Source organism: Hypomesus transpacificus, chromosome 3 (assembly GCF_021917145.1).
Source record: "Hypomesus transpacificus isolate Combined female chromosome 3, fHypTra1, whole genome shotgun sequence".
NCBI classification, from domain to species: domain Eukaryota; kingdom Metazoa; phylum Chordata; class Actinopteri; order Osmeriformes; family Osmeridae; genus Hypomesus; species Hypomesus transpacificus.
This window is the reverse complement of record NC_061062.1, coordinates 10,944,351-10,971,650: the sequence shown is the minus strand read 5'-3', so window position 1 is coordinate 10,971,650 and position 27,300 is coordinate 10,944,351. Positions and strand designations below refer to the sequence as shown.

At 43.5% G+C, this 27,300-nt stretch overlaps 1 protein-coding gene across 6 annotated transcripts in view; it reads right to left on the bottom strand.

Annotated features, from left to right (window-relative positions):
- col12a1a (collagen, type XII, alpha 1a) overlaps positions 1-27,300 on the bottom strand; it is a 55,432-nt gene that overhangs the window by 24,111 nt on the left and 4,021 nt on the right. For 3 of the 6 annotated variants that reach the window (XM_047045461.1, XM_047045452.1, XM_047045445.1), the window contains exons 3-34: positions 26,570-26,686; positions 26,261-26,404; positions 25,780-25,836; positions 24,851-25,114; positions 24,333-24,497; positions 23,963-24,136; positions 23,314-23,604; positions 22,477-23,079; positions 21,529-21,807; positions 21,002-21,274; positions 20,538-20,810; positions 16,504-16,773; positions 14,414-14,680; positions 13,983-14,175; positions 13,566-13,690; positions 11,320-11,469; positions 11,003-11,122; positions 10,695-10,859; positions 10,297-10,443; positions 9,083-9,222; positions 8,128-8,257; positions 7,596-7,741; positions 6,983-7,112; positions 6,640-6,776; positions 5,132-5,261; positions 4,435-4,574; positions 4,039-4,171; positions 3,862-3,882; positions 3,591-3,730; positions 2,284-2,413; positions 1,872-2,011; positions 1,555-1,684 (exon numbers count right to left, since the gene is read on the bottom strand). In XM_047045461.1, coding sequence (XP_046901417.1) covers positions 1,555-1,684; positions 1,872-2,011; positions 2,284-2,413; positions 3,591-3,730; positions 3,862-3,882; positions 4,039-4,171; positions 4,435-4,574; positions 5,132-5,261; positions 6,640-6,776; positions 6,983-7,112; positions 7,596-7,741; positions 8,128-8,257; positions 9,083-9,222; positions 10,297-10,443; positions 10,695-10,859; positions 11,003-11,122; positions 11,320-11,469; positions 13,566-13,690; positions 13,983-14,175; positions 14,414-14,680; positions 16,504-16,773; positions 20,538-20,810; positions 21,002-21,274; positions 21,529-21,807; positions 22,477-23,079; positions 23,314-23,604; positions 23,963-24,136; positions 24,333-24,497; positions 24,851-25,114; positions 25,780-25,836; positions 26,261-26,404; positions 26,570-26,686 — 5,724 coding nt within the window. Of the gene's footprint in view, positions 1-1,554; positions 1,685-1,871; positions 2,012-2,283; positions 2,414-3,590; positions 3,731-3,861; positions 3,883-4,038; positions 4,172-4,434; positions 4,575-5,131; positions 5,262-6,639; positions 6,777-6,982; positions 7,113-7,595; positions 7,742-8,127; positions 8,258-9,082; positions 9,223-10,296; positions 10,444-10,694; positions 10,860-11,002; positions 11,123-11,319; positions 11,470-13,565; positions 13,691-13,982; positions 14,176-14,413; positions 14,681-16,503; positions 16,774-20,537; positions 20,811-21,001; positions 21,275-21,528; positions 21,808-22,476; positions 23,080-23,313; positions 23,605-23,962; positions 24,137-24,332; positions 24,498-24,850; positions 25,115-25,779; positions 25,837-26,260; positions 26,405-26,569; positions 26,687-27,300 lie in introns of those variants that run through there. The other 3 variants (XM_047045488.1, XM_047045480.1, XM_047045470.1) reach the window with 2 other exon arrangements.

Genomic DNA, 27,300 nt, shown 5'->3' with positions numbered 1-27,300 from the left:
AATTAAAAAAAAAAACACAATTTATAGAGTGCTGCGAAAGATGTATTCTTGTCTAAATAACACACTGGGGAGCATTCTACCTGCCGCTGTTGTAATTTACACAACACATCACCGACAGTGCTGGTTGATTTATATTCTATGAGTTGACATATGAGTAGTCCAGGCCTTTGGCCTTTAACACTGACTCCACACAAGATATACTTAAAGACCTATACCTAGAAGGCAGAATGCTGAAAGCTTTCCATAAGACGAGACACATCTAAATAACCCTTGGAGAAAATTGCAGAAAAGAATTTAAGTACATGTTTGGCGTTTTTGTAGAACTCTGAACTGGTGCAAAAGACAAGTACTTGACATTAACATGCAAATATTGTATCAATGTGCTGCCTATGGAAGTTTATAGGCTAATTTAGAGCATCCAAAAACAGTATACTCATAAATTGAATGAAACAAGTCAAGGTCAAAATGGAAATGTTGCAGTTTAATAAGATTAACCCTATTGGTCGAATGACATATTAAATTCCAGGATTGAAAGTCATATAAATCTGTCTGAAACCAGTCCTCAGAGCTATTACTGCTAAACCAAGAATGTAAGAGATTTATAGATCACCATTTTGATTTGTAACATTTACGAAAAATCAATGCCACTCATGGGAGAAAACAGGCCATAACTAATGGAGATACAATAGGGATTACCGGATTAGCAAAGTGACCTCATCCAGTGGTTGAAAGTCATAAAATAAATAAATGATGGTTTCCTATCCATTTTTTTCCCCTTTCTTTCTATCTGTTCCTTGCAGCAGCAGATTTCTCATACTCCCTCTCCCACCCTCTCCCTTAACCGTCACAGAGTGCTATAAACAGACCTTGTTACGGTAAAACTTATTGCCAAAAGGAATTCCTTCCTATGCTACTGTATCACACCCATGAAAAAACTGACTCATGTTGGAGAAAGGTTGCGTACTGGTTTGATCTGGGGTGCGAGGGCGGAATGGAAACGCGTTCTTTTAAATTGCTGAATTTCAGCCAAAGATGACTTAACTAAATACAAAGACTAAGGGGCTTTATACCGTTGGAAAAAGAGAAGTTGATATGCACAGTGCATTGTAGTTGTAAATGAGAAGCAAGGGGAGTTACTGTAAATCATTGTGGTTTTGTTTCCAGATATTGAAAAGGTCGACTTGTTTTATGAGGCAAATCAACATGTGAGACTGAGATATGACTTGGATGGGATGCAGCCGCTTTGGGTAAGCTGCAGTGTAGGCTAACAAACGAGGCCCAGGGGGCTTCTCTGTAGTGATATGAACAGATGCAGGCGCTCGCATAATGACCAAGAGAATATTCCCAGCTCATTAACAAACAAAAAAACGGTTAACATTTATAAGAAACCAAGAAGCCCCAATCTGTCATTGACGAGATTCAAATCTTGTATTTATTTGAAAGAGCCAGCTACTGTTTATGTATAGTTTAAATACTGTCTTTTACAGTGTGCCAGCTGCAGATTACCTCAGAATCCCTCTGCCACATAGAGCCTAACTGTGTCCATGGACTTACATGTCTTGCCGTCCTCCGACATTCGACTGCCCTCTCCGGCAGCATACAGCGGGGCCACGCTCACTGTGTACAGAGTCCCAGACTGCAGCCTCTTCAGGACGGTGGCCGTGGTGCTGCCAGAGACCTCCACCTACACACACCACCAGACACCAAGTCAGGGCTCTGCTTTTCCAAGGAGTTTTGGGGGAGTTGTTTCCTTGTCCATTTTGAGGGATAGGTTGGGTATAGGTGATGTAAATAATCTTTTTTTTGTACAAAGGGCTATACAAATGAAATTGAATTTGATAATTGGCTAAACCAGATGAAATGCAGCGTACCATCTCCTCCAATCCCCCAGCAGCAGGGATGTAGTAGATCTTGTACTTGCGCACAACGCCCTCAGCGGGCTCCCATTGGACGTTGAGAGTGCTGGTGGTGGGATCAGTGACCTGGAGGTTCCTGACTCCACCCAGAGGCTCTGGAGAACACAAGATGGAGGATGTTTGAGTCCAACCAAACTGGACTGGCATCAAATTCACCTGATTCAAATCATCGCATCAAAAGATGGCTTTGTTTTTTGCTTTGTCTCACTGTCTTATGTTCACAGTCCCCAGATTCAAACGTTTTGTTTTGTTTTCAAGACAGTGACACCAATCATTATAACATTGTTAAATATAGTACCTTTCGCAAAACCAAACCATTACTGACTCAAAAAGAAAAACTCTGAGAGAGGGAGAGAGGAAGACTCACTGGTCTTGCCGGTGCCTGAGATGTCCATGCTCTCCCCACTGGCATAGATGGCTGCCACGGTGATGGTGTAGGGCGTGTCTGGGATCAGCTTGGGCAGTAAGACAGCGTTCTTCTTCCCTCCAATTAGAGTCTGTTTTCAGGAGAGAAGCATGACTATCGTCGGCCAAACAGTAAAGTGAACCCAACCTGGCTTCCTGTTGTGTAAGTGTGGATATGTTTTGTCTTTTCTCACTCAAAGGCAATTAATTTTCAAATGTAAGGCCCATGTAATCAATTTTCTTAATTTTAATGTTTTTCAGCATATGTATAAAATGTGTACATTATATCCACAAAATGTTTGTATTTGTTTGCATGATAGGGATATGTTCAGGACCAGAACATGAACACAGGCACCAGAACAAGTTTCCTTGCAAACAAGTGCAACAGCTTGTGTATCTTGTTTCATACACAGTGCTGAACTAAATAAGGCTGGATGCAATCCCTCCTCTTGTTCAAGGCCATGAAGGACTTGGCAGACACGTTCTCATTAGCTAACAATTTTCCAACATTGTCTCAATGATTTTGTGTGAAATTATCAAGACTTTTTTCCTTCCAAAGTTGGTTTCCTTTCAAACTTTTGATGAAATGGAAATTCTAAACTTGACAAATACCACACATTAACACATTCTGTGAGATAACCGTGAGTTGAATATGGCAGTGCAATTTGACATTACCCTGACCCAGATATGATGAGGGAAAAAAATGAAACAGATTCCTTTCACTAGCCCTCTTATGTACGCCACATGATAGAAAAGCTAGATGTTAAATGCCTAAACATCTGGGCCTTATGAAAAACATCTAGCTTTCTTGATATAGCAGCAGAAGGCAGGCCAGACAGTTCTGTGTAACCCTGTAAACACTGTCTACACTATACGACCCCCAAGATACCCAAGTCTCATTACATAAACACACCAGTTCACTGGAGTTCTACATTCCATCTGCAGCCGACTCCTCCAGACACACAAACACACTCTGGACAATATTCTTCAACCCCACAGTTCTGCTAAAATGTATCATCAGCTATTAAACAATGTCATCTAAACTTTTTACAAGGGGGGGAAGTTGGAGGTCTCATTTAAACAAGTACTTATACTCATCTCATAAACTAGGGAAAGCTAGTGTACGATGAAAGAGAAAAGGAAAACAAAACTTAAATCCACTAAGTGTTCTTAACACTTAGATCATCTAACAGCTTGTTAAAGGGAGTTTCCTTGATTCTTAGCTTTACAGGTGTGTTGGGATGAACTGTGTGTGCGTTTCCGTCGTACCGTCTGGGTTCTGCCACCGGCGGTAGGGACGTAGGTTATCTTGTACTGCTGGACGCGCCCAGGTGCATGGTCCCATCTCACGTTGAGTGTTGTGGTGGTCTCGTTGAACACCAGGAGGTTGGTGGGAGCACCGGTGGGTGCTGGGGACAAACACAATAACGACCACAAGCCCTTTAAATCACATGCTAAGACATGCAGAAATCTACAAAGCTCTTTTATGTGCAGGTCACTTAACACAATCGGTTTCTTTGATTTCAACACAAATACCCACCAGGAGTGATGATCTTAGACACTACAGGAAAGGAAAGAGAAAAGGAAAAACCATTTACTCAAAGTGATGGAAAAAATAGGCAGTTAAGTTCATAAAAAAATAGAGCAATTTTTTATGAACAGCAAGATTTCTTGTACACAGTCGTCCTCTGTAAATAGGAACATTGAAGTATCTTACGTGTTTTCTGGCTCCCCAGCAGGTCCTCGCTTTCTGATTCGTCAGGGTAGATGGCAGTGACAGAAACATCGTACATAGTGTCTGGGTCGAGGCCCTCCAAAACATGGGAGATCTCTTCACTGCTCAGGATGGCCTGACGGAGGGGAACCCCAGGTTAGAGTGCTACATGTCCTCTTCAAATCCCTTAAAATCTCTTGATTTCTCCAACGCTGAATGTGTGACTACTAAGATGAGCTGTCATCAATTCAGAAGTCAACACAATGCCAATGGTCCCTCTTCTCTCCTCTCAGCCCCGTGACTCACTCACGGTTCATACTCCAGCCCAGTCAGCACCCTCACACACTCACGGTTCATACTCCAGCCCTGTCAGCCCCTGACACTGGCTCTCTCTCTTACGTATTGGAAGTTGGTGTCTCCCTTCTTGGTCCAGCCGATGCGGTAGAGCGCTACGTCGGGAGCTCCGTGTTCCCAGTGGGCCCTGAAGCTGGTCTGGGTAACTTCAGAGAACCGCAGGTCCTTAGGAGCAGGTACAACATCTGGGGACAGATGTGGGGACGTGGGATGAGGGGGGAGAAGGAAGAGGAGATGAGGATAATCGTCACTTGTGGAGACAGTAGAAAATAAGCATTTATTCAAGTGTGTCAGGTGGCTGAGCGGTCAGGGAATCGGGCTAGTAATCAGAAGGTTGCTGGTTTGATTCCTGGCTGTGCCAAAAGACGTTGTGTCCTTGGGCAAGGCACGTCACCCTACTTGCCTCGGGGGAATGTCCCCTGTACTTACTGTAAGTCGCTCTGGATAAGAGTGTCTGCTAAATGACTAAATGTAAATGTATTGCCATTCAGTGTTTGGGGAGAGAAAGACCTGGGAGAGGTGAAAGCAGGGTGTGGGGGGTCTTTTTTGATCAAGGTTCAAGCAAAAACTTAGCTAGTTTTGGTTCAAGTCTGCCCCTCACACATTTTTGGGACATTCAAGTATTTAGCTTAAATGTTGGAGTGTGTTGCCAGTGGCCTAGTACATCAGAAGTGCATGCCCTATAAATATTATCAAGTGGAAGGTTCTACCATGGATGTTAGCATCTGCTAGCTTCTCTTACCCGTGATGGCGTCCCCCAGCATGGGGTTGCCAGGTCCCTCATCGTAGATGGGCGTGACAGCAAGACCATACTCTGTCTGGGAGATCAGGTTGTCCAGAACCCTGGTGGTCAGGTCTCCGGCCACCTCCAGCTGATGATTTCCGAAAAACAGGAATACAACATACAGTTGTATGAATACCGCAAATGAGTTTCTGAGAGACATTCAGATGAACTATAATGGATGAAAGCTACGGGCAGAGTAATCTGCTCTCAGTGACTCAAGTTCCAAAGAATCTGAAACGTAAACTGAAGGAAGATGTGGATATCTGATGACACAGCGTTCTTAACCAGGGTCATGTCGAAAACCCGGAAAGTTTAACGAGGTGAGTGTAAATAAACAAATAAGTAAAAATAAACAAGAATGCAAACATAAGTACTTACAATAATGAAAATGCCAGACTGGAATCAGACACTGATTTGGTTCAAGAGGTCAATCAAAATGTTTGTATTAAAATATCTGTTTGTGTATTTCTGTAATTTGTTTTTGTATTTCGTGCAGTCCATCTGGTGGATATTAATTTGTGATAGCGTCTGGACTTGAAATCCCACTGCTAAAGATTTTCCTGGATCTAAAAGGTGCTCTTCCTGTTTTCCGTGTTACAGCTTTTGGTAAAGCTGCTACTCCAGTGTTGTGCAGTCAATCAGGTAAACCAAGACACTGCCATTTTCTGGGCAGAGAATGACCCCACTTTCCACCCACACACACACACACAAAGAAACAAGCACACACAGAATCCTGCCTCTCTGCCTGAGGACCCATACTTGTATTTCCTCAATCCCACAGAGGACGAGGCGGACCGCAACATGAATTATTTCTCCGGATGTGGCCGACGGCACTCGCCAAAACCTGCCACAGTGGGGGAACTCCCAGAAGGCCACAGGGCTGTAAACTATATGTTTTACACCACCAGGCAAGTTGGGAGGACACATTTTGCACCTGTCACTCAAATGACTAGTCCTAGCAATCCCCTGCTCAACTAACAAGCCCTTCCCAGGTGATATCTGCTCGGCCCATCCTCTGATAGTGGTATGATCCATCTTCCAGGTTCTCTGTCCAAAGGTGGAGCCCCAGGGTTCCCTCTCACATGCTTGGTAGCCCCTGTCCCTGTCACCAGCTGGGGCTTCCATTACGCTGTCTAAGCTACCATTGTAAAAAGTATCAATATCAATCCATTCCAGATCTGTATTACACACAATGGGATAAACAGACTAGGCTCAGCTTAGCACAGAAGTTGGTGTAGATCTAGCTAAATGAATCATGGTTGGAGCTGTACTTCGGTCACCGTTAGAATGGGCAGAATCTGTTTCCTCTTGTTTAAACCTGTTTGTGTCACTTAACTGTGGAATCTGGATCAAAAGGTTGTTCCTGAACAGGGATCCTGGTGCCTGTAAGCACCGGCAGCCCTTTTGCACACATACAGCCCCAAGTAGAAAAGACAATAGTCATGTGGACGGGAACCCCAGCTTACCTCCTTAGCCTCCCCTTCATCAGGCTTGTAGGTGATGAGGTATTTGCGGACAGGCGCGGGCGCGGCGTCCCAGATAAGCCTCATGGTGCTGTGGGTGACCTCTCTGACCTTCAGCTCTCCGGCAGGGGGGAGGGGCACTGGGAGGGACACACAACAGGGACAGGTAAAGCACCCCCTGGGGGTGAACCCATACAAATCAATCTAAAACCAGACAGTGTAGACAATGACTTCCACCTATCTGTGAAAGACAGTTTTGAGTGACTCCATTGCTCCATAACAGAACAATTGAACAACACATCTGCTTTTTTTCATCCGTTCCATAAGGAAAAGCATGGGGACGTACGTGTGACTCCCTGTTCGGTGAGGGGGTCGCTGGCGGACTCTCCGTGTAGGGCGAAGATTGACAGCGTGTATGCCGTGTTGGGGATCAGCTGCACCAGCTGCAGGTCAGTCACCTCTCCTCCCACTCTTATCTGGCGGGGCAAACCAAAAACACGATACTCAAGGGGGGGATGGGATTTCGTTTCTCAAGTTTTTCAAAAGTTTCCGTCCGGTTTTGAAGACTCAAAGCTTGTGTAAAGGCGTTAGAGCTTTTTGTTGTACTTGTGTGTTGCCAGAACGAATCTGAACCCACTTTTCACCCCACGCTAAAGAAAATGATGACGCTCCCATGGTAGGCTGAGATCATGTTTTTCACACCTCTCTGTGCCCAAAAGTGTTTCTGTATCCGTAAAGTGAGACACAAACACTGCTTTCTTTGTGACTAGCTATGTGACATCTGCATGTTGTCAAGAATAATTGGCAGGGGCTCGCTATTTGAATATTGGCTTTGTGTGAGTGTGGGGTGGGGGTCTCCAATGTTTATGCTTTTGTGCATGTGTATATTTGAACTCATCAACACCCCAGCTGGCTAGCCCGGCATTTCTCTCTCTGAGCGTGCTCAGGAGGGGCCTCACCTCCTTTTCCACAGAGGCCTCAGTGGCGTTGATGGCGCTGTAGAGCAGCATGTAGCCAGTGGCCCCCACCGCCGCTTCCCACTGCACCCTCATGGTGGTGGAGCGTTCCTCGTAGATGGTCATCTTCCTCACCGCACTGAGAGGCACTGGAAGGAGGAGGGTTAGAGAAAAAAACAGAAAGCTGTTACACACCTGCGCACGCAGACCCACGCACACACTTGAAGGCAAACACATTTAAACACGAACATACACAAATAAACTTGAATAAGAGAATAAAGAGAAACAAACAGTGAGAAATGTTTTATGTGAGATTTTATGATGCTATTCAAGGGAGGGCAGTGAAGAACAACCGTTAAGGGAAATGTAAATCCCTCAAAACACTAAACATTGTGAGGGGCATTGTGCACAGTGAAAAACGATCGCCCCAAAACAGAGTAGTTTATCCTTCTGTCATTGAAGGTTAGGGGATAAGGAAGAAAGGTGCATTTTGCAATCTGAATGTAATTAACAGGTCAAGTGGGCGGGGACTCACAGGTGGTCTCGCTTCCCTTCAGTGGTTCGCTGCTGTCCTCTCCAATCACGGAGTAGACACTGACCAGGTATTCTGTCAGAGGGTTGAGGTTCTGCAGAACCACCGTGGTCACAGTCCCGTCCACCATGACCTACAACAGAAATAGGGACATGGATAAGAAATGTCATATGATTTGTGTGTGTGTTTGTGTGATGTGTGTGTATGTGTGTCTGTGTGAGAGAGAAAAGATTACAGGGATGTTGCCCTTGTACGTGCTTCTAAATGTGGGCAATTCTTGTATTTATTCAAAGTTGCCACACGAACAAAGCTGTTATAGGCTTGTTTATATAACTGTGGAATTAATTACTAACACTAACTTTTCATGATGATATAACTGGTTTCTATTGCATCGTAATTCAGGCCACAACAACTGTGCTGGTTTCAGCCCAGCGTGTGGCTCTATTTTGATACACAAACAAAAATTAAACCTCACAAAACACTGACTCAGTACAAACCATGAGAACAAATGTCACATTTACCTACTGAAAGTGAACTTTCAATTGAAAGTACTATACACACCAGTGATTTGGACCTAAGATGTTTTTGTTTGACATCAAATTGTTATATAGAACAAAAGCACATTTGGTCCCTTATGTATTAAAGGCCTATCTAAGTCAGGGCTTCTGTCAGTCTCCGCTGTGATAAAACAACCACACATCTGCCAAGACAAACATCCATGTGGCTAATGCAAGGCAAAGCCGATGGATCACATGTCTGGATTTGCGTGGACTAACAGACTGTTATCCCAATACCCAAAAGCACCTCACTGATTACAGTGGTTTACAGTCTCTAACTATCAAGCCTGCTGTTCATCTCCAAATCAAACAGCCACCAAATATTCATGTTTCTTGACTGCATGTGTTTGTGTGTGTGCATGTGCGTAACTGTATGAGAGCGTGTTAGTGTACGTGTGTACCTGTTGAGGGCGTCCAGACAGGGTCATGTACTCCACGCGGTACTTCTCCGCAGGGCCGTCAGGGGCCGTCCAGGTGGCGCGGAATGAGTAGTGGGTGACCTCTGATGTCACCAGGTCAGTGGGTGCCTCTGGGCCACCTCCTGTACAGGTAGAGACAGGGCGAGACAGTTACAGCCTCTGTTCCTGATTATACACTTCACATCCTGACTGTCCTGGATTTACCCTTCTTAATTGCTTTTGTCTTTCCTTATTTAATGCCGTCCTTCCTTCCGTTCACACTTCATTTTGTCCTGGCTCCCATCCTTCCTTCTATAAAGGATGGTTCTCATATCTACAGGTAAGTTCCATAGCTACTGTACCATTCCATCGCAAACACTTTGACAGCGGTCTCTAACCAAAAGGAAACTAGACAAGGTAGACAAGTAGCAAATCATCGACACTTCAACCCGCTGTTAATTTAATTTTGTGAGATAAAAAAATACAATCCTAAATACTGCTCTGCACTTCTTGTCTCAGTATTATTATGGCCGAGCAAGCCTTCTCCAAGAAAGGTCCCTGAACACACTCTCCAGTTCCAGCTCTTTAATTTGATTAAGAGGCAGACTGTTTCTCATTTCAGGGAGGAATGAGGCAACATTAGGAATAAAAGGGACGGGATACAATTTGTTATGGGTTGGCTCCCATACAGTGTCTTGTGTTGCTTCCCCTGTTAAGGCAGCCCTGTGAGGTTACTCCTCTGAGGGTGTCTGGAGCCCCTGCAGGGAAACCCTGTTTACATAACCATGGCCTCACATCAGCCCAGCTCCCTCAGGATACTTGGATTACTGTTGCAATAGCCTGTATGTACTCTCTTGGGTCAATAGGGAGAGCAACACAGTTAGTATATTACATTATGTACATAGTGATCTTTAAAGTAATATAATGTATCCATTTCAAAGTGTCTGTTATTTTATTTTGGTACCTTCTCCACTAGTTCCCTGTTTGACTCTCAATAGTGTATGTGTGTGTCTTTTCGTAGTCTTATAAAGTACTGTTCACCATGCCTGGTAGCTAAGTACTTTGCACTTTGCAATGTGACTAGTACAGACCATTCCTTAACTCTGACCACAGCAATACTGTTAGAACTATGCAATTCTGATCTTCAAACGTCTGTAAATGAATAAAATGAAAATGTAATGGAACGTATGTGCAGTGACCACAGGGAGGTCCAGTACCTGGTCCCTTCACGCTGTTACACAGGTTGTTGGTCAGGTCATCCACTATATCCAGCAGGAAGGAGAAGTCAGCCACGTTGTACATGTGGATCTCTTCTGGGTCAGAAGCGATAGACCTCAGCTCGTTCTCATCTGCGTTCTTGACACCTGTATGCGTCAAGCAAAGAGAGCAGGTACTCATAACGGGAATGGACATTGTGACAGTCCGAAATATGTTTTGTGAGACCAAGTCAGACTAATATTAGGCATGTAAGTCATAAACCATATTTCTTGGGAGTAATAACTAATAACACCAGCTGAGAAATATCAAAGGCAATTTGCTATTAAGAGACTAGGATCCAGGTTGACTTTTTAGACAGGAGGAATGGCAAGAGAAGGAAATAGAGTTTTAAAAGTACCGATTGCGTAGAGCTCAATGCCCTGGTCACGCAGGCTTTGAGAGTTGGCGATGATGTCGTCCTGGGACTTTCCGTCTGTCACAAGCACGCCGATCTTGCGGGCTTTGGGGCGCATCCCCACATTCTCTTTGAAATTGTTCTGGAGCAGGTAATTGAGAGCCAGACCTGCAAAAAAAATAAAAAATGTGTTTGATTTATTTATCAAGATGATAAAATGTTGATATTAAATGGATACTTCCGATTGCAAAAGCATTATCCTCGCTTTAAAGTGCTGTGTACAATTGAGTTGTTTATGGGAATAATAATACCTGTCAGAGTGTTGCCGCCCTTGTATGGAAGGTTAGCCACAGCCTCCAACAAAGAGTCCCTGGTTCTGTGGGTGTTCAGGTGCCACTCTGTCCTGGGGTCCCCACTGTACTGGGCCAGACCTAGACAAAAAAAACACATATTTCCCAATTCTGAACATTTGACATGACACAGTATGACCCAATCAATTTCCTTGAGACACTCAGATATTCACTAGAAGTCTGAAGAAATACCAAGTATCCACAAAGCTGCAGTATCTGAACACGTATGTATGACTACTGGAAGGACTGACAGGACTGTATCTATGGCGGAAACCCACCGATCTGGACCCTCTCCGGGCCGATGTCAAAGACTCCGACCATACGGGAAATGAAGGCACGAATAGTTTTGAAGTTCAGCCGTCCGATACTCCAGGAGCCGTCCACCAAGAGGACAATGTCGGCCTGTGCTTTTGTTTTACACGCCACATCTAAGGGTCAAAGATTAGCAGGTTAGGTTCTGACCACAGCTCAAATATAGAGCAGCCTATTCTGTTGTTGAAGTTGCAGTAAGATGTGTCATGAAAGTCATTTACAGGTGTTGGGAAGAAGGGAATTCAGGTGAGTGATGGAGAAAGATAAAGAAAGGTAAAGATACAACATCAAAATCCATGCCCTCAGTGATATTCCCTCAAACAACTTTCTTTCAAAAACAATGCATTTCCCAAACATTTTACAAGCAAGCAAACACAGCAAACACATCTTTGAACATTTCATTTTCTGGTGTGATCATGCTCGTCATCGTGTATTCCTCTGTGCGCGGACTGTATCTATCTCGCTCTTCACTGGTTCCCGTTATTCACGAGCCACTCATGGTCTCATCGCAGAAGTTCGACAACAGATGACGGCCCTTCTGACACCTGATATACGAGTGTTCCCCTGCGTGAGAGGAACGGTGCATTCCACAGATGCTCCGGGCTCTCTCGCGCTTCCTGTGACACCTGCTTGATGAAAGCATGAGCCCTGTCGGCCTCAGCCGCTAGGGCGTTGGGCTATGCGGGCTATGCTGCTGCAATGGCAGGCTGCAGACCCCTTGCGCAACCTGCCGCCACTCTCTGCAATTGGAAACAGGTTACATGATGTTTGATTTACAGACTTTTTAAGCCCCTTCTCACCCCCCCACCCACATACACACACACACACACACACATGCAGATGTTGAGTTGAAGTAAGACAATTTAAGTCTGAGACGTGACTGCTAGCATCCCTCCATTCTCCTGTCCACTCTGTTCCAGTTGCACTGCAGTAATAAGGAATATTGGAGGCCTATTGTTGGAGAATGGGATGGTGGAAAAGATTTATCCACCATGCCAGATGTTTGTCCTCAGCTGCAATGCACATTCCAACAAATAAATAAAATGGTGTTGACGGTGCAGTCAATTCAGGTTTTATTTTACAGCTGAAATTTACAGCTATTGCAGCCATCTGTCATTCAGCGGAGAGCTACCTTTTATTTACAGGAAGTATTTAGTTAAATGTAGATAAGTGAGACAAATAAGAGTATTATAAGTGTGAAATATCATACAAAGAGGACGGAAAGATTATTATTATTATTATTATTATCAAAGTGGTAGTATGCCCTTTCCTTCTGCCTTTCCTTACACACCTTCGAGGGGTGTAGATCAGGGTGTAGATGGAACTGGGTACTGTTGGAGAAGCATGGCTCACAGAGAGATGCACTCAAGCCTTTTCACCAACTGCAGTAAAAATTATTTGACATTTCTTCAAACACTTCTGCTTGAGTTCATTTTGGGTGGAATGGGGCGATTCTAATTATCATTCTTTTGGTTTCCTTGGCTCCCCAACAGCTCAATCAAGCATAGTATTAGTGTGAAATCTAAAGAGCTTGCTCTTTGTTGTCCTGTGTATCTGTCTCTTAGAAGGGCCTGGCGTCTTTTCGAGTGCCTTCCATCAAAGGCTTCTTCCTCTCTTCACATGTAATACCCAGCACTGTCCCAACTCACAAGGCTGTAAAACAGTCATAATTGCAAACAGATCATACTTCTTCTTCTTGGTTTGGGTCAGTTCTGCTCTCGCTGCTGGACCCAAAAAAGAGGTAGGCCAAAGCGACAGAGTGAAAGAAGCGAGGGAAAGAGAAAGTCGACAGATGGGATAGTCGTTACATCTGTTATTTCGTGAGACAATTGGCTTTGAGGAAAGGCATTTAGGGCAACTCATCTGTTTTTATGAGCCTAAGGATTAGGACGTATTTTCCTCAATTAAACTCAACAGTCTGATATAGCTCCTCTTACTTGACTAGTGCTGCCCAAGACGCAACACATATAAGGCTTTAAGTGTGATGAGAAGGGTTATGACAATAAGTTACAGTTCTATTGGTCATTAGTTCTGAAGGCTCTTAAGGCGACAATCTGCGTAAGATTCTGTCAACCTAAATTGTAGCTCATTTGTGATCCAATACACTGCTATTCCCATAGACGTGGCGTTGCTTTTCCCGTGTAACAACAGATGCCAGTCTTGCTCGTGGTGGTGTTGTTGTAGGTGGGCGGGGCTTGAGAGAAGGCATTACCTGTGGCCTCATAAGGTGGTGGTTCAGGGCCATCGGAGAGGGTAGTCTTCTCCTCTCCAGCCAATGGCATACTCTCTCCTCCATCGAACACTCCAAATACACTCACTGTGTACTTTGTCCCAGCCCTGAGAAGTACACCATGTGTAATTTTGGCAAAAAAACATTCATTTATATGTGAAAGACTGCTTATAATCAAATACATTTCATGTTCTAGAGATAAAAAACAAACAAATAAGAATTGCCTTGCAAATATTTTAGAAAGATTCAATCGATTAGACAGACAGACACATACAGATAGAAATGCTTCTTTACTGTCCACAAACGGAAGCTAATTTTGCTCAGATCAGTACCATACTAACAGACAAGACATAATAATAGAGTTGGTCCTACTATGGAAAGAACCAGGGTAGTTCTTACCTTAATTCTTCAAGCACCACAGTGTTATCGTAAGGTCCAACCTGAAGCTCTCCTAGGTCTATGTCATCGCCTAGGGGGTGGAAGGTGACCTTGTAGCCCTTCACATCACCAGGAGCATGGTCCCATGTCACCCTGAAACTGGTTTTGGTCGGCTCAGAGGTCTGCAAGTTCCTAGGGGCTTTGTAAGGTGACACTGGAGAGGGAGGAAATGGAAAATCCCATATAAATAGAGTAGCATAAAGTGGCAAACCTTCATATAGCAAAATAGGTAAATAGGTCCAGTAAATAGCTATTATTTGTTTAGTATCAAGTTTAGTAATTTTGATTACTCCCCAGAAATGACTTCTTTACCCAGACACTAACTGACGAACCAGCCCACACAGTGTCCTGTCGAGCATGGATCAGTTGTGGTTAAGTATAGACCAACGTACGTGTGGTTCCTACTCCTTGCCTTGCTTTTCCTTCTCCCTTCCGGTAAACGGGCAGCACAGTGATGTCATAGGTGGTGAGAGGCTGCAGCCGCCTCAGCACGGTGACGGTGGTGTCACCGGGCACCTTGGTGGCCAGCTGGCGTCCAGCCCCATGGGGCTTGTAGGTCACCCGATAGTTGACCACATTTCCGGGCGCCGCCTGCCACGCAACCTTCATACTCCTATCCGTCTCGTCGGACACCGTCAGGACTCTGGCGGAGGCTGAGACTGGGGAGAGAAATGAGAAAAAGGAAGAAACGTGTCAATGTTTTGGAAGTTCTCGAGCTTGATGGATAGGTACTGGGTTAGTTTTGGGTGGAGTTCAGTTTAAATTGGAGCTGAATTTGCTGGCCATTATGCACCTAATTGTGCTCATCCAATGTCAACACAGACACACTCAGCTACCAAAGAGGTTGAAAACATCAGTCAGGTTTTCTATCATAACCAATACACTGAACAGACTCAACTAAACAATCAGGTATGTCATGGAGATGTCGATACCCAACGTGTGACACTTTTGGTTGATTCTGAACCTCGCACCACATTCCTCTCTTTTCCACAGCGTCAGCCTGGTGTGCGCAGGAAGGACAAGTGTAAATTGTCAGAACTCCACTAAACGAGCAGGGGGGAAAATATTCAGACAGCTCAACTACAGAGGAAGGAGGGCTTTTTAATAGATGGAAAAAATTAGCGCGTCCAAAGTTCTTTGCAGTGTGTGGCTCGGCCCGAGAGGCCCAGTTTTCTCCGATTTGGGGAACTGCCAGCCGCAAGAAAGAACACCGGGCGTGGTGACCACCATGGGTACGAAAGCAAAGAGTCCTTAGGTGTTCCTCAAGGCAGTTCTTGGCTCAAACGGTCTTGATTGCCAGAATCAATAACCAAAAAAAGCCAAATAAATTGACACAGACACATTTTTCCATTTGCACTTTTGGTCTCACTAATTGGCTGACTACCTGCAGATTACCTACAGTAGAGGCCTACACTCTATGAACACGCATCATTTTTTCCCAGCAGCATTTGATCTGAGAGAAAATGTGAGGGCTTAGAGGGGAAATACAAGTCTATATCTTAGTCCTGCATCTCCTCTGGTAAACGGGTACAGGTGTGGTGTGTATTAGGTCATGTTTATACAGTTCATTACACACACGTTTGTTCAGATGTGTTGTATCATACTGATTACAAAAACCTATGCTGTGGCCATACAATACAGAAACCCCTGGACACACCCTCACAAGCACACACGTCATACTGATTACAAAAGCATTGCGCTAGCCTTTCAGATAGGGCCAGGTGAATGCCAGCAGCTGGGACTTTATCTCAGAGCTCAGAGAATGAGCCGTAACTGTCACCACAGATCACTTTTTCCGTATCACGCCCAAAAGTGGAGCTGGAGTTTGAGGCCTTTAAAACGCTTGTTCCTTGCACAACTCCAAAACCTGCGTCACTCCTCACAGGGTCACCGATCGGCTTGAAGTCATTTCATGTTCCCTGTTAATGTGCCTGGGTACTATTTATGGCTTTACAGAGATATAAAAAGCTTTGCTTTTGGGTATTTGGGTGGATTAAAGCAATCCCTCAAATTCTATTTGATTACTGTATGAGTCCAATCAACTGTAATGTAATCAGATAGAGACAAATTGTGGCCCAATTTTTTCTAGTTGCTGTAGTCTGAGGTGGTCCTCCTGTGGTTAAATAAAGGCCTCAATGAGTTCATGGTGTCTTTTATATGCCATCCTTGTTTTCCAGGTAAGGACATGTGAGGTAACAAAGCGACTATAAAACCAAGAAACACATCTTTTCAAGTGGAAAGAGATGGGGTTGGAGAGGGAAAGATGGAAGTAACCTGGAAGAATGATATAGTAAGCAGAATGAGCAGAAAGACAGGGTATGTGTTGATAGCAGAAGAAAAAGTGTAAATGAGACAACGTTATACAGAGAGAGCATACAGAGAGAGAGACGGATAAAGAGAGAACGGCTGCAATACAGAGAAAGATAGAGAGGGGCCAAGGAGTAAAAGTATGGTGTAAGCATTAGGGACTAAAGTAACTTACCATCTGTGGTCTCCTCTCCCACCAAAGGCTCTCCCTCTCCCCTGCCATAGCCTGCGTAGACGGAAACCTGGTAGCGTGTCTCTGGGGTAAGACCCTCCAGGACTGTGGCTGTTACGTCCCCGGCCACTGTCTTCTCCCCTGCCTCTTCAGTGAACAAGGACTTCCACCTCAGCCGGTACCGGCGTACATTCCCTGGCGCTGCCGTCCAGTATACACCGAAGCTGGTGTCAGTAACATCCTTGGTTACCAAATTTTTGGGAGACCCCAGAACTGTGGAGTACGCAGAGGGCAAGAATTAGATTTTGGAACCAAATCAATCATGAGTCTTAAAGACATTAACAGCTGTTCTTTTAGTTTCATTGAAAGGTATGGTCGTTCACCTAGTTGGTGCATGCCTTAGTCGCATACAGAGCAAGAAAAAAGGAGAACAATTGAGGTTTTTTTTGAAGAGGGTGATTTATTCTAGTCATAATCAAAGACCCCAAGCACAGCCCTGTGAATACAATCACAAGTCCCCGTGCCTTTCAGAGCCTTCTTGTAGTTTCCATTTGAAAGAGAAGAAACTTCCTTCGTGGGAGTTTGTGAGCTACAACTGCAGATGTTACTCTCCTTCATTCTTTTTATTTTATTTCTCTGTCCCTACCTGTTTATTCCTCTGCCATGAGAAACCAAGCTCTCTCTCTCTCTCTCTGTTTTGTCTCTTTTTCTCTTCAACTCCTAGGGGGCCATTGGGGGTGGGAAACAGCGCATATGAAATTAACGGCCAGTAGATCTTTAGTGGTCCAGTACACTCCCTGAAATGCACTTTCTCAAACCTCTGTCTAGCCGTTCAGATGACCTCACACAACACAGGGGAGAGACCACCTCCTCACTCAATCTTTAGTCTAGATCTAAAATAGGACAAGACAGCTATGGGGGTACAATCATAGGCATAACATGGTCTTAAATGGTAATAGAAGACTAATCTATTTTATTCAAAAAGCTTAAATATGCCCCAAAACTAGAATTAAATGTCATAAAATCTTATTATTATTCTAGCTCTAATTAAATTATTAGAGCTAGAATCTGACACATTTAATAGAATTCCCTAACTTTTGCAATGGAGCTAAACCTATACATCCATGTTCCAGAATTTGGCGTAATGCATAAACCAGTTACATCTATATGTAACACAGTCCTGCATCTCAATGAAACTATAACCTCAAGCTGTGGGTCGTTATGTGTAAAAGAGAGAGCCTTTCCAGGTATACAGAGTGATGAATTCAACAAGGCGTCACTGGAGAACTCTGCATTCCAGACTGTCAAGGATTGTGTGTTGAGCTCCTTTCACATGCCAAGTCCTCTGCATCCAAGGCGGCTAGCATAGGCACAGATAACTGACTGTTTGACAAACTTACTTTGTTAACTGTGTGCAAGGCATAAGGGAATCACATTATAATGACTTCTGCAGACAATGGTCATTGGCAATTTCATAATTACTATGAGCATCAAGGCCTGGTCAAAGAGTTCGAACAGAGCAACACAAAGGAAACACATGGAGGACAGACGCCATTTTCAGTGTACTTAGATTGAGTTCAGGCTATAACTTCCCAACCCAACACCAGACAGGGCGAGACAGGGCACATCAGGTGTCGAATGAACACAGAATTTCACACATAGATATGAACTATCAGTGAAAACACGGCCAACTTTCCAACACCTAAAATACATCATAAACTATGAAGAGATAAGATTTAAGTTCCGTTGAATGTGCATTGCTGTGCCAAGCAATTCAGCAAAAAGAAGTGGTAAACATCTACTGCCTATTTCCAGAACAATTCTTTCCATCTGATGGTCCAGAATGACCATATCAATCCCACAATTCCTTACAATTGCCATTTCAGCACTGGCACTGCCGTTTACACTTCCCTTGCTAGACAGTTCCAGAGTCTACTCTCCTAAACCTCTTGAGACAGAGTGGAGACACAGGGTTTACCTGCATGCCAAGCGTGGCCCACTTTACTCTTTTATCTTAAAGGACCTACCGTTTACCCTGGCAAGGCCACTAAACCTGTCTTATCCCAGCCCTGCCAGTCTGAAGCCCAGATTACAGATCCAGCATCCAAGGTGACATGAAGGCAAAACCCAAACCAAACATGAATGAATATATGTTTAGGTTGGTTACAGATGTTAGTTTAAGCACTCTGTGAAGCACTATGGCATTACTTTAAAAAAATAGAAAGATATACAAATTGATTTTGATTAGAATCCACTTGTTATTGTTCCACAGTCTGACTGCAGTGGCTGCGAGTACAGCAGGATGTAGATTTGAATTCCCAGTACGTTTCAACCTGTTAGTTAAACACAAATGCTTCCAAAGCATGCAATTGTGGTATACTCAGACCAGTGTCCTTGTTTAATAAGTAATGTTTTTCTCTGCTCTCTCTTTCTCTCCTTGCTCCTCCCTAAATAAGGTGAACAGCCAGTTCTCTAAAGAAGGCAGCCAGCTTGCCGTCTTTTGAAGTTCCAAGGTAAGACCTTCCACATGTTGGAAAGAATCCCCCCGTTTAAATACATATTCTCACCATATTGTCTTTTTTTCCTGTTCACATTCAGGACCCTTTTCTGATAGATATAGGGGAGTTCAATTTCAAATGAAAGAGTATACAAAGTTGGTTGGCAGACCATGTTAGGAACTCTTAGTGAAGTGGGGAATAAACGTGTTTAACTGTCTTTTTCTGCTTTTCTTCAAATGGACTCAGTTCACATCCAAACAGTCCAGTGAACAAAGACATTCGCTAACTGCTAGAGGCACCAGCCGCTGTTCTCACTAAAAACAATGAATACAGTGTTTAGCTCGCTTGACGTCATGCTACGCTAATGTAGATAGCCACACAAAGTGCTTTGTCATGAAGTACAGAGTGCAGAACAGTGGGAGCCAATGGCCCATTTGTAATTGCACAGTCATCAACGCCAGGGTCCATGTGGAATGAGGCCTTGTTGTTGGGTCTCCCAGGGCCAGAGCCCCACCCCATACCTTCAACAAGCACTTGCACCCTGACCAAAACCTTCTGCTGCCCTGCTCTGGGTGTGACCTCTGGGGAGAGGTCAAAACCAGATCGCCTGGAGCAGATGCAGAAGCAGATGTCCTCCATAGGGTTCCACTTTCCACTGGAAATGTGAGTTCTATTATCGGGTCCAACCTCTAACATTGTCCCCAAGAAAGTAATGAAGAACATATGAGAGGTAGGCATTTAATTTGATGTGGCATCTTGAAAACATACAATCCTGTATCTCAACCTCATGTTCAACTTATTGGTTGGAATCCAGTCAGATAAGCTTGAGAACGTTACCTAACCCTTTCTTCTCCTTATGTAGCGTCACTGACGCTAAACAATTTCCGATATTTCAAACGTCAAACCAATGGCTGTGAATCATTACAAAACTCCCCCACATGTCATATAAAACAATCCCAAATAAACCATGTGTCCCAGACTAGGCGAGATGGAGTGTATGAAGCATAGGAGCAAGCCTGACATGTGGGCCAGTTCCATCCGTTCCATTAGATTTTCTAGGTTTATGAGTCTCCCCACCCATTTCCATCTCTCTCTGCTTCATGGGTGGTAGGTAGGTTAGCTCACCTAATCTGTGGTCTGTCTCTGAGCTGGTGTGTGTGAGGCATTACATATACGTAGATCCACATTCCAGGGGTTTCCAACCAAAGACTTCTTACTAAGCCAATGTTACAAAATATGAAACTGTCACGCATGAACCATAACATACTCACAACAATCTACAACTTTGATCGTGACATAGCAACCATATTATGTTCTGATGTATGAAATCTCAAAAGAGTGTGTTCACCTAAACCTTCCAGAAGTGGCTAATATGGCCGGTTTCCAACAGAAAACTAAACACAATGCTGCTCTCAACACAGCAGTTAGCCTGCCCCAAAATGGCTTTAGGCCCTGTTTCTCACACATAAGCAATGAAAGACACTATAACTTTGACACAAACTTCAAAGCAGACATGACATAGAAGCCTTTCTCCCCTACCTTCCAGCGTGGTTCCTGTTCCCAGCAGGGGTTCTCCGACTCCTGAGGAATAGCGGGCGCTGACAAACAGCTCGTATTCAGTGGCAGGCTGGAGGTTCTTGAGCATGGCGACAGTGGTATCTCCCTTCACGGATATCTCCTTCCTCTCTCCACCTTCAGACGGTTTGAAGGCAATTCGGTACTGAAGCACATTCCCAGGAGCGGCCCGCCAAGATACTCTCATGGTGGACACGGTCTCGTTGAAGACACGGAGATCCTTAGGAGAGCCGCGTACTGAGAAGAAAGAGAATAGCCTTGGGTGAGACTATTCATTATGGGTGAAATTATAATACATACTTCTATGTTGTCTAAATTAAGAAATGTTTTCTAAATGATACACAACCAATAACAAAAATGTACAGTCTCTGAACTGTTTCCTGTATCACAGCACTCCAATACGGAGTATAGACTGAACATTCACTGACCTTCCTTGGTGGTTCCCTCCACTTGCTTCTCATCCCCCAGGCTGGTGGAGTACTCTGCAGACACCATCACTCGGTAGGTGGTGACTGGGAACAGCTCCTGGAGAACGATGGTGGTCTCAGGACCAATGGTCTGGGCCTCCAGTCTCTCTCCTCCCGCAGCAGGAAGGTAGAACAGACGATAACGAAGCACCGTCCCTGGTGCTGCATCCCACGACACACGGAAACTGTCCGTGGTTTCCCCGGAGACCCGTAGGTTTCGTACAGTTCCTCGTTCTGGAAAAAAGAAATGTACCTCAAGTGGCGGCCAGATAACTTTCTTTTTGAAGATACACTGTCGATGTTTAGTTGTGATATCTTGATTGCTTTGATTGTTCAATGTTAATTGTATTCATGAAATGTTGTATACATTTCTGTATAGTTGACTGACTTTGGTAATTAAAAGAGTAGAATAGAAGCATTAGTATATTAGGAAGTCATGCTGAACAAAACAAAACAACTATCTATATATTTTTGCCATTTACCCTTACCTTCTAGAGTAGTTTCTTCCCCTGTCAGGGGGAAGCTGTCTCCTTTGTCATACTGGGCAAACACGTTGACCTCATAGGTGGTGAGAGGGCTGAGATGCGGCAGCACAGTAGTTGTGGTTTCAACTGGAACTGCCAGTGAGACATATTCACCGGTCAAATCCTCTGCCTTGCGGAAACGTACCAAGTAGGACAAGATGTTGGTGGCATCGATCTCCCAGGTGGCACGGAAGCTTCTGGAGGTCACCTCAGAAAACTGGAGGTTTCTGGGTGCAATCAAACCTGAGGAGAGAGAATAAATTATCATTAACATTTCATGCAATAATGCAATAAGGTTTTTTGCTTACATGTATCAATCCTTTACCAGTAAAGCCTATTTAAAGCAACAAAGCCAAAAAACTAAAATTAAATTCATTTATACAGCAGAGAACATGTTCTCATGCTACTGGTGGTGGTGAAAAGTATCCACAAAACTGCTGTCTTTCAGAGAATAGTGGCCTCTGAATGATTTGAAGACATGCTCAGTTTGCTCATTGTAAAACAATAAATGGTTCGCTGGTGTGTATTTAACAGCCAATTAAAAGCAAAGCTAAAGTAAGAATAATTAAGAAATGCTGTAGACTAGGATCACGCATCATCATTAGTATCTTGTGAACATGAGTTTCATTCATTCCCAATGTTAGTTTATTCTATTTGAACAACATTCTTCATAATATGGTAGTGAGTATAATGTCTTATATGATGCAGTCCCTTCACAAAGTAAATGTTTCTTGCTACACTTGCTGTACAATAGATATATGTAACCTGACCTCAGACTAGTCCAGGTGGTTTATATATATCATCAGAAAGGCCACAGGTCTTTCTGGCCAATTCCCCAGTTCAGGAAAAACACTGGATGCATAGCAACAAAAAAAAGAAATGATGAACAAGTTCTTTCAAAGTTATACTCACTCTTCTTCTTGATGTTGAGCAGCTCCTGCTCGATCCTCAGGCAGATGGACTGGGTGAGCTCCTTGGAGATTCGTTGGAAGGCATCAAAGTCCTCCACGGTGTAAACATGGGTTGACGCTGGTGTGTTGGCGATGGCCTCCAGCTCCGACCTCACAGCATCTTTCACGCCCACGGCGAATATCTCCACATCAGTATTCCTCAGGTTGGTGGCAGAGTCTTTAAAGGAGTCCGAAGACTTCCCATCAGTGATGAGAACCGTGATTCTGGGTACATTATCGCGAGCGCCACGAGCAGAGAGGAAGATCTTATCCTTAACATATGCCATGGCCTTTCCAGTGTTGGTGGAGCCTCCACGGTAAGGGAATGTCCTGACTGCCTTGACCACTGCGTTGATGTCATGATGGGTGTTCAAGGCAAACTCAGTGTGGGGGTCTCTACTGTATTGGACCAAGCTGAGTTGGACATTGTTGGGCCCAATGGTGAAGGAGTTGACCAGGACTTCGAGGAAGGCCCGGACCTTGGCAAAGTTTTGTAATCCGATACTGTATGAGCCGTCGACCAATAAGACAACATCGGCTTGGACATCCACTCCCAAAGAGCATTCTGTGAAAAGAGAAATAATGATGTTATTTTTCGTGTCTCTTTTCATATAAAATATTTTGCGGTTCTAATGATTCAATTTGATTGTTATTTACATTTACATTTATTCATTTAGCAAACGCTTTTATCCAAAGCGACTTCCAAGACTATTTAATGTTAGCGACTATTAAATGTTACTGGTTGGTCAGACGGATGGATAGATGTGGATGATAGAGAGGAAATATTGTATCGTCGCACCCAGTGACACCTTGACCGGTTGGGTCTTCTCCATTGCCATGACAGGATCACTGGGGGTCAGCCCCTTTAGAGCAAACAGAGTGATCTCATACTCTGTCTCTGGGGAGAGGTCTCGCACGTTCACTGAGGTCTGGGTGGGACCTGTGTACAGCACTTGACGCTTCAGTCCTGCCATCATGGGAATGAGGGTCAGCTTGTAGCCTGTGACCTCACCCCGAGAAGCATCCCAGGTGACCCTCATTGACTTGGAGGACATCTCTGTCACCTGCAGATTGGAGGCTGGTTCCACCACTGAGGAAGACAAAACAAACACAAACTACAGTATTTAGTTTTTTGTTGTGTTGCTGTTAGTGATGGAGCAGGAATAAGTGGTAGCTAATGCAAGTTGGAAGTGTATATTACAATACAGTTTATAATATGCTTGATTTTCCAACTATTCTATGCTGTAGTTATGGTTGTATCACACATACTGTATAGATATCTATAGTCAAAACAATTATATTTACACTAACAGAGGAATTGATAAACCTGCTTAGTTGCTGAATGACAAACTAGAATATGTAGCATTATAACAGCCAAGTTGTAATGAGCAACATTATTTTTGTAACTTCCTAAAAATCTTATCAACATTGTCTGTGGAGCTTCTTACCTTCCTCTCCGCTCACCAGAGAGCTGAGCTGGTCGTCCACTCCAAAGCAGACCTCAGTGATAAGCTGCGACTGCACCTTCTGGATCATGTCGAAATTGGGCACGTTGTACACATGTTTGTTGTGAGGGGGGGAGGCGATCTCCCTTAGTTCATCCTCATCCGCTCCTTTGATGCCTGGGAAGTGGCATAATACCAGATAATGTTGCAGAAACAAAACACTAATGGAATCCCCTTCCAAAACAACTCAAGAAAGATATTTCACAATCCAATCTGGTTGTTAACAGGGGTTGAATATGTACAAAGAATAAACCTAAACTACGTATCACAGAATTATTGCATGGGAGGTGAAACACAAAACAATAAAACACACCTAGTACAAATATTTCCACTCCAATGTTCCGGAGTCTTTTAGCGTACTCTTCAACTGGATCTTGGGATTTTCCATCTGTGATGATCATGGCTACCTTTGGAAAGCTTTTCCTGGCTCCTGCTGTCTCAGTAAAGATGTTTTTCACCAGGTAATCCATTGCATCCCCTGGAGACAGAGTGTAATGTTTATTGCCATCCTACAGCATCCCATCATATCATATAGAATTGAACATGTATTGTCTCAGGGACTTGATCCAAACGTAAAAAAACAAGCACTACTCAAAAGTTAGAATCTCTTCCAATATATCATGCGGAGATATCATGAAAAATGTTCCACAAACGTTTGCGTTTTAGATACTTGTGATAATTCAGTTTACTATAGTAGGCTGAGCCCAGTGGTGAAATAAAAGCAGATCGAGTGATTGTGTGGGCCTTGAGTTTCTATCAACTGCTATTAAATACAACATGTCAACATGTGTTGCATGTTTACCTATAATGTACAACGGAGAGCAATCTTACCTGTCATGGTGTTGCCCCCTTTGTAAGGCAGGTTGTTAATAGCTCGGAGCAGCTCTCCTCGCTTTGTGAAGCGGTTGAGAGGAAACTCAGTACGTGTGTCTGTGCTATACTGGACTACTCCCACCCTGGTCTTCTCTTCACCGATATCAAAGGCCCCAGCCATGGCGCTGATGAAACTGCGGATGTGTTTGAAGTTCTCTCGGCCAACACTCCACGAGCCATCCACCAAGAAGACCAGGTCTGCTATTGCGCTGACGGAACACTCTGGAAGGAATGATGGGAAGAGAGAAAAAAGAATGAAAGAGAGTGAGAGATAGAGTCATTCAGAGTAATGGGGAATTAAAATACATGTTTCTCACAAAGATTTCACCTTCATCTTTTTTAAATAAATCCACGCAAAGTGTCCTTACTGAGTGGTGGGAAAAATTATAATGTATCTTTGTCACAGCTTAGAGAGGACTGACTGACAGCCACAGAATGCTAGTGAAAGCGGATTTCTGGTCACTTCTTTCAAAGTTTAAAGGAATGGACATGCAAAGAGCTGGCACAACAGTGACGGCATTGCTCTACATGGATTATAGGTGCCTACCCACCCACCCTCCACCACCCCCTCTCTCCAGTGACGCAAAACAGGGCCTTATGACTGTCTGAGTCTCGCTATAATTTTTTATGTGAAGACTGGTTTCAATTAGGGGACTAATGTGTCCATTCCCAAACACTGTCAGAACCATGTGTCTGTTCACACACTGACAGCTCAGCTGAAAGGAGAGGAAGGAGGGGAAATTGAGTTCTGTGCAAATTATTCCTAGGGAAAAAATATTATGATGGAAGTCTGTGGATGGAAAAGAATTGAAACCTCTAAACTGGAAAACTATGTGAAGGAGAGGCTGTGTAGCCATGTGGTTGACATTTATGGTAAACATACTTACTGATTGCATCTGAGGTCTGTGGCCTCTTGGCTGTCCCACTAGTGTTACTGGACTGGACTGAAACACAAGTCAAACTTGGAGAGTTATCATTGCACCCTCTGTGTGTGTGTGTGTGTGTGTATGTCTGTTCTTTTAATGGAGGAAAACTGCAAGGAAATCCACACATCATAAAACCTCACCAAAGGGATACAAACTTTGTACGTACAAACACATTTCAACTGGTGCATTAGCTATAAACAGAGTGTGATTCAAGTTTTAATAAACAGTGATTTATCCCAACTGACTTTCATTTAATGTGGCTAGCTGGCATTATAAACTCTCGGCCAGTCTTTTAAATGTCCTACTTTTCTATTTGTATAGTGTTTTCACAACATAGGGAGTTAGAGATGGAAAAATCACTGAACAGTTTCACCAAATCTAAACACGATAACTTTGAGAAGCCTACTCATGAAACTATAAATATCCTAGGCTTGGTACTTACTAGTCAGCTGTCCAAAGATGGGTATACTCTCCTCCGTGCCATCGTAAGAGAGGATGGACACTGAGTAATCCAGATCAGGAGTGAGGTCAGTGATCGAAGTCTTAGTGGCAGTGGAGGGGAGGCTTAACTCTTTAGCTGGTTCATCTAAGAGATGAAGACCGACAGAATATCATTTTAAACAAAATAATAAATATAAGTGAAGCTGAATTAAAGAAAATGTACTTTGGTTGCAACAGTTGTTTTACATGTGAGGCTATTTGGCAAACTTGGTAATCTTATGGGTAGTTCATTGGAATTCAAAACACTAACCTGTATCTGATATAACTTGTAATCTGTAGCCCTCTATTCTTGATGAGGGTTTTATCCATGACATTTGCACTGTGTTCTCATTTAGAATAGTAAATTTCAAGTCTGAGGGGGGCTCCACTGCAAACAAGACAATAACCAATATTAACTCATGTAACACAAATGATAGGTATTAGAATACAAATATTGATGAAATATTTTTTAAATACATTAATTGTGAAACATTTATCCCAACAACAAACACTTCATGATTGAAGCTGAGTGGGTTTATTGTTGGGTGGATAAGAATAGCCCACATCCATGGTGAACAAACAGAACACAAAACAACATCGACAAAGTGTGTGAGAAGCCATTTTGGATAAAAATGGCATTTGTTTGAGTTGCGCAACCAAGGTGATCCTGGTCAGCAGACTCAAGCACTGGAAGTTGAAGATACACAACATAAACACAGACTAAATTCACAAACACACTCTCCAAACACTGAGTGAAACATCCAACACATGCTGAGTGCAATCATTACAATGCATGCCCCTACCAGCCCCAACTTTCACATAATAATTTCAGCAAATAGGTACTACAAATGTCATTCCCAAGTTATTGATTATACAATGGAATAAAGGTTGCCAGATAACGTTTAGGTAGCACTGACAGAATTGAACAGCATATGATATATATACACAAAGTATATATACATATTTAAACAAAGAAATAAAGTTATGTTTTGTTTCAATTTT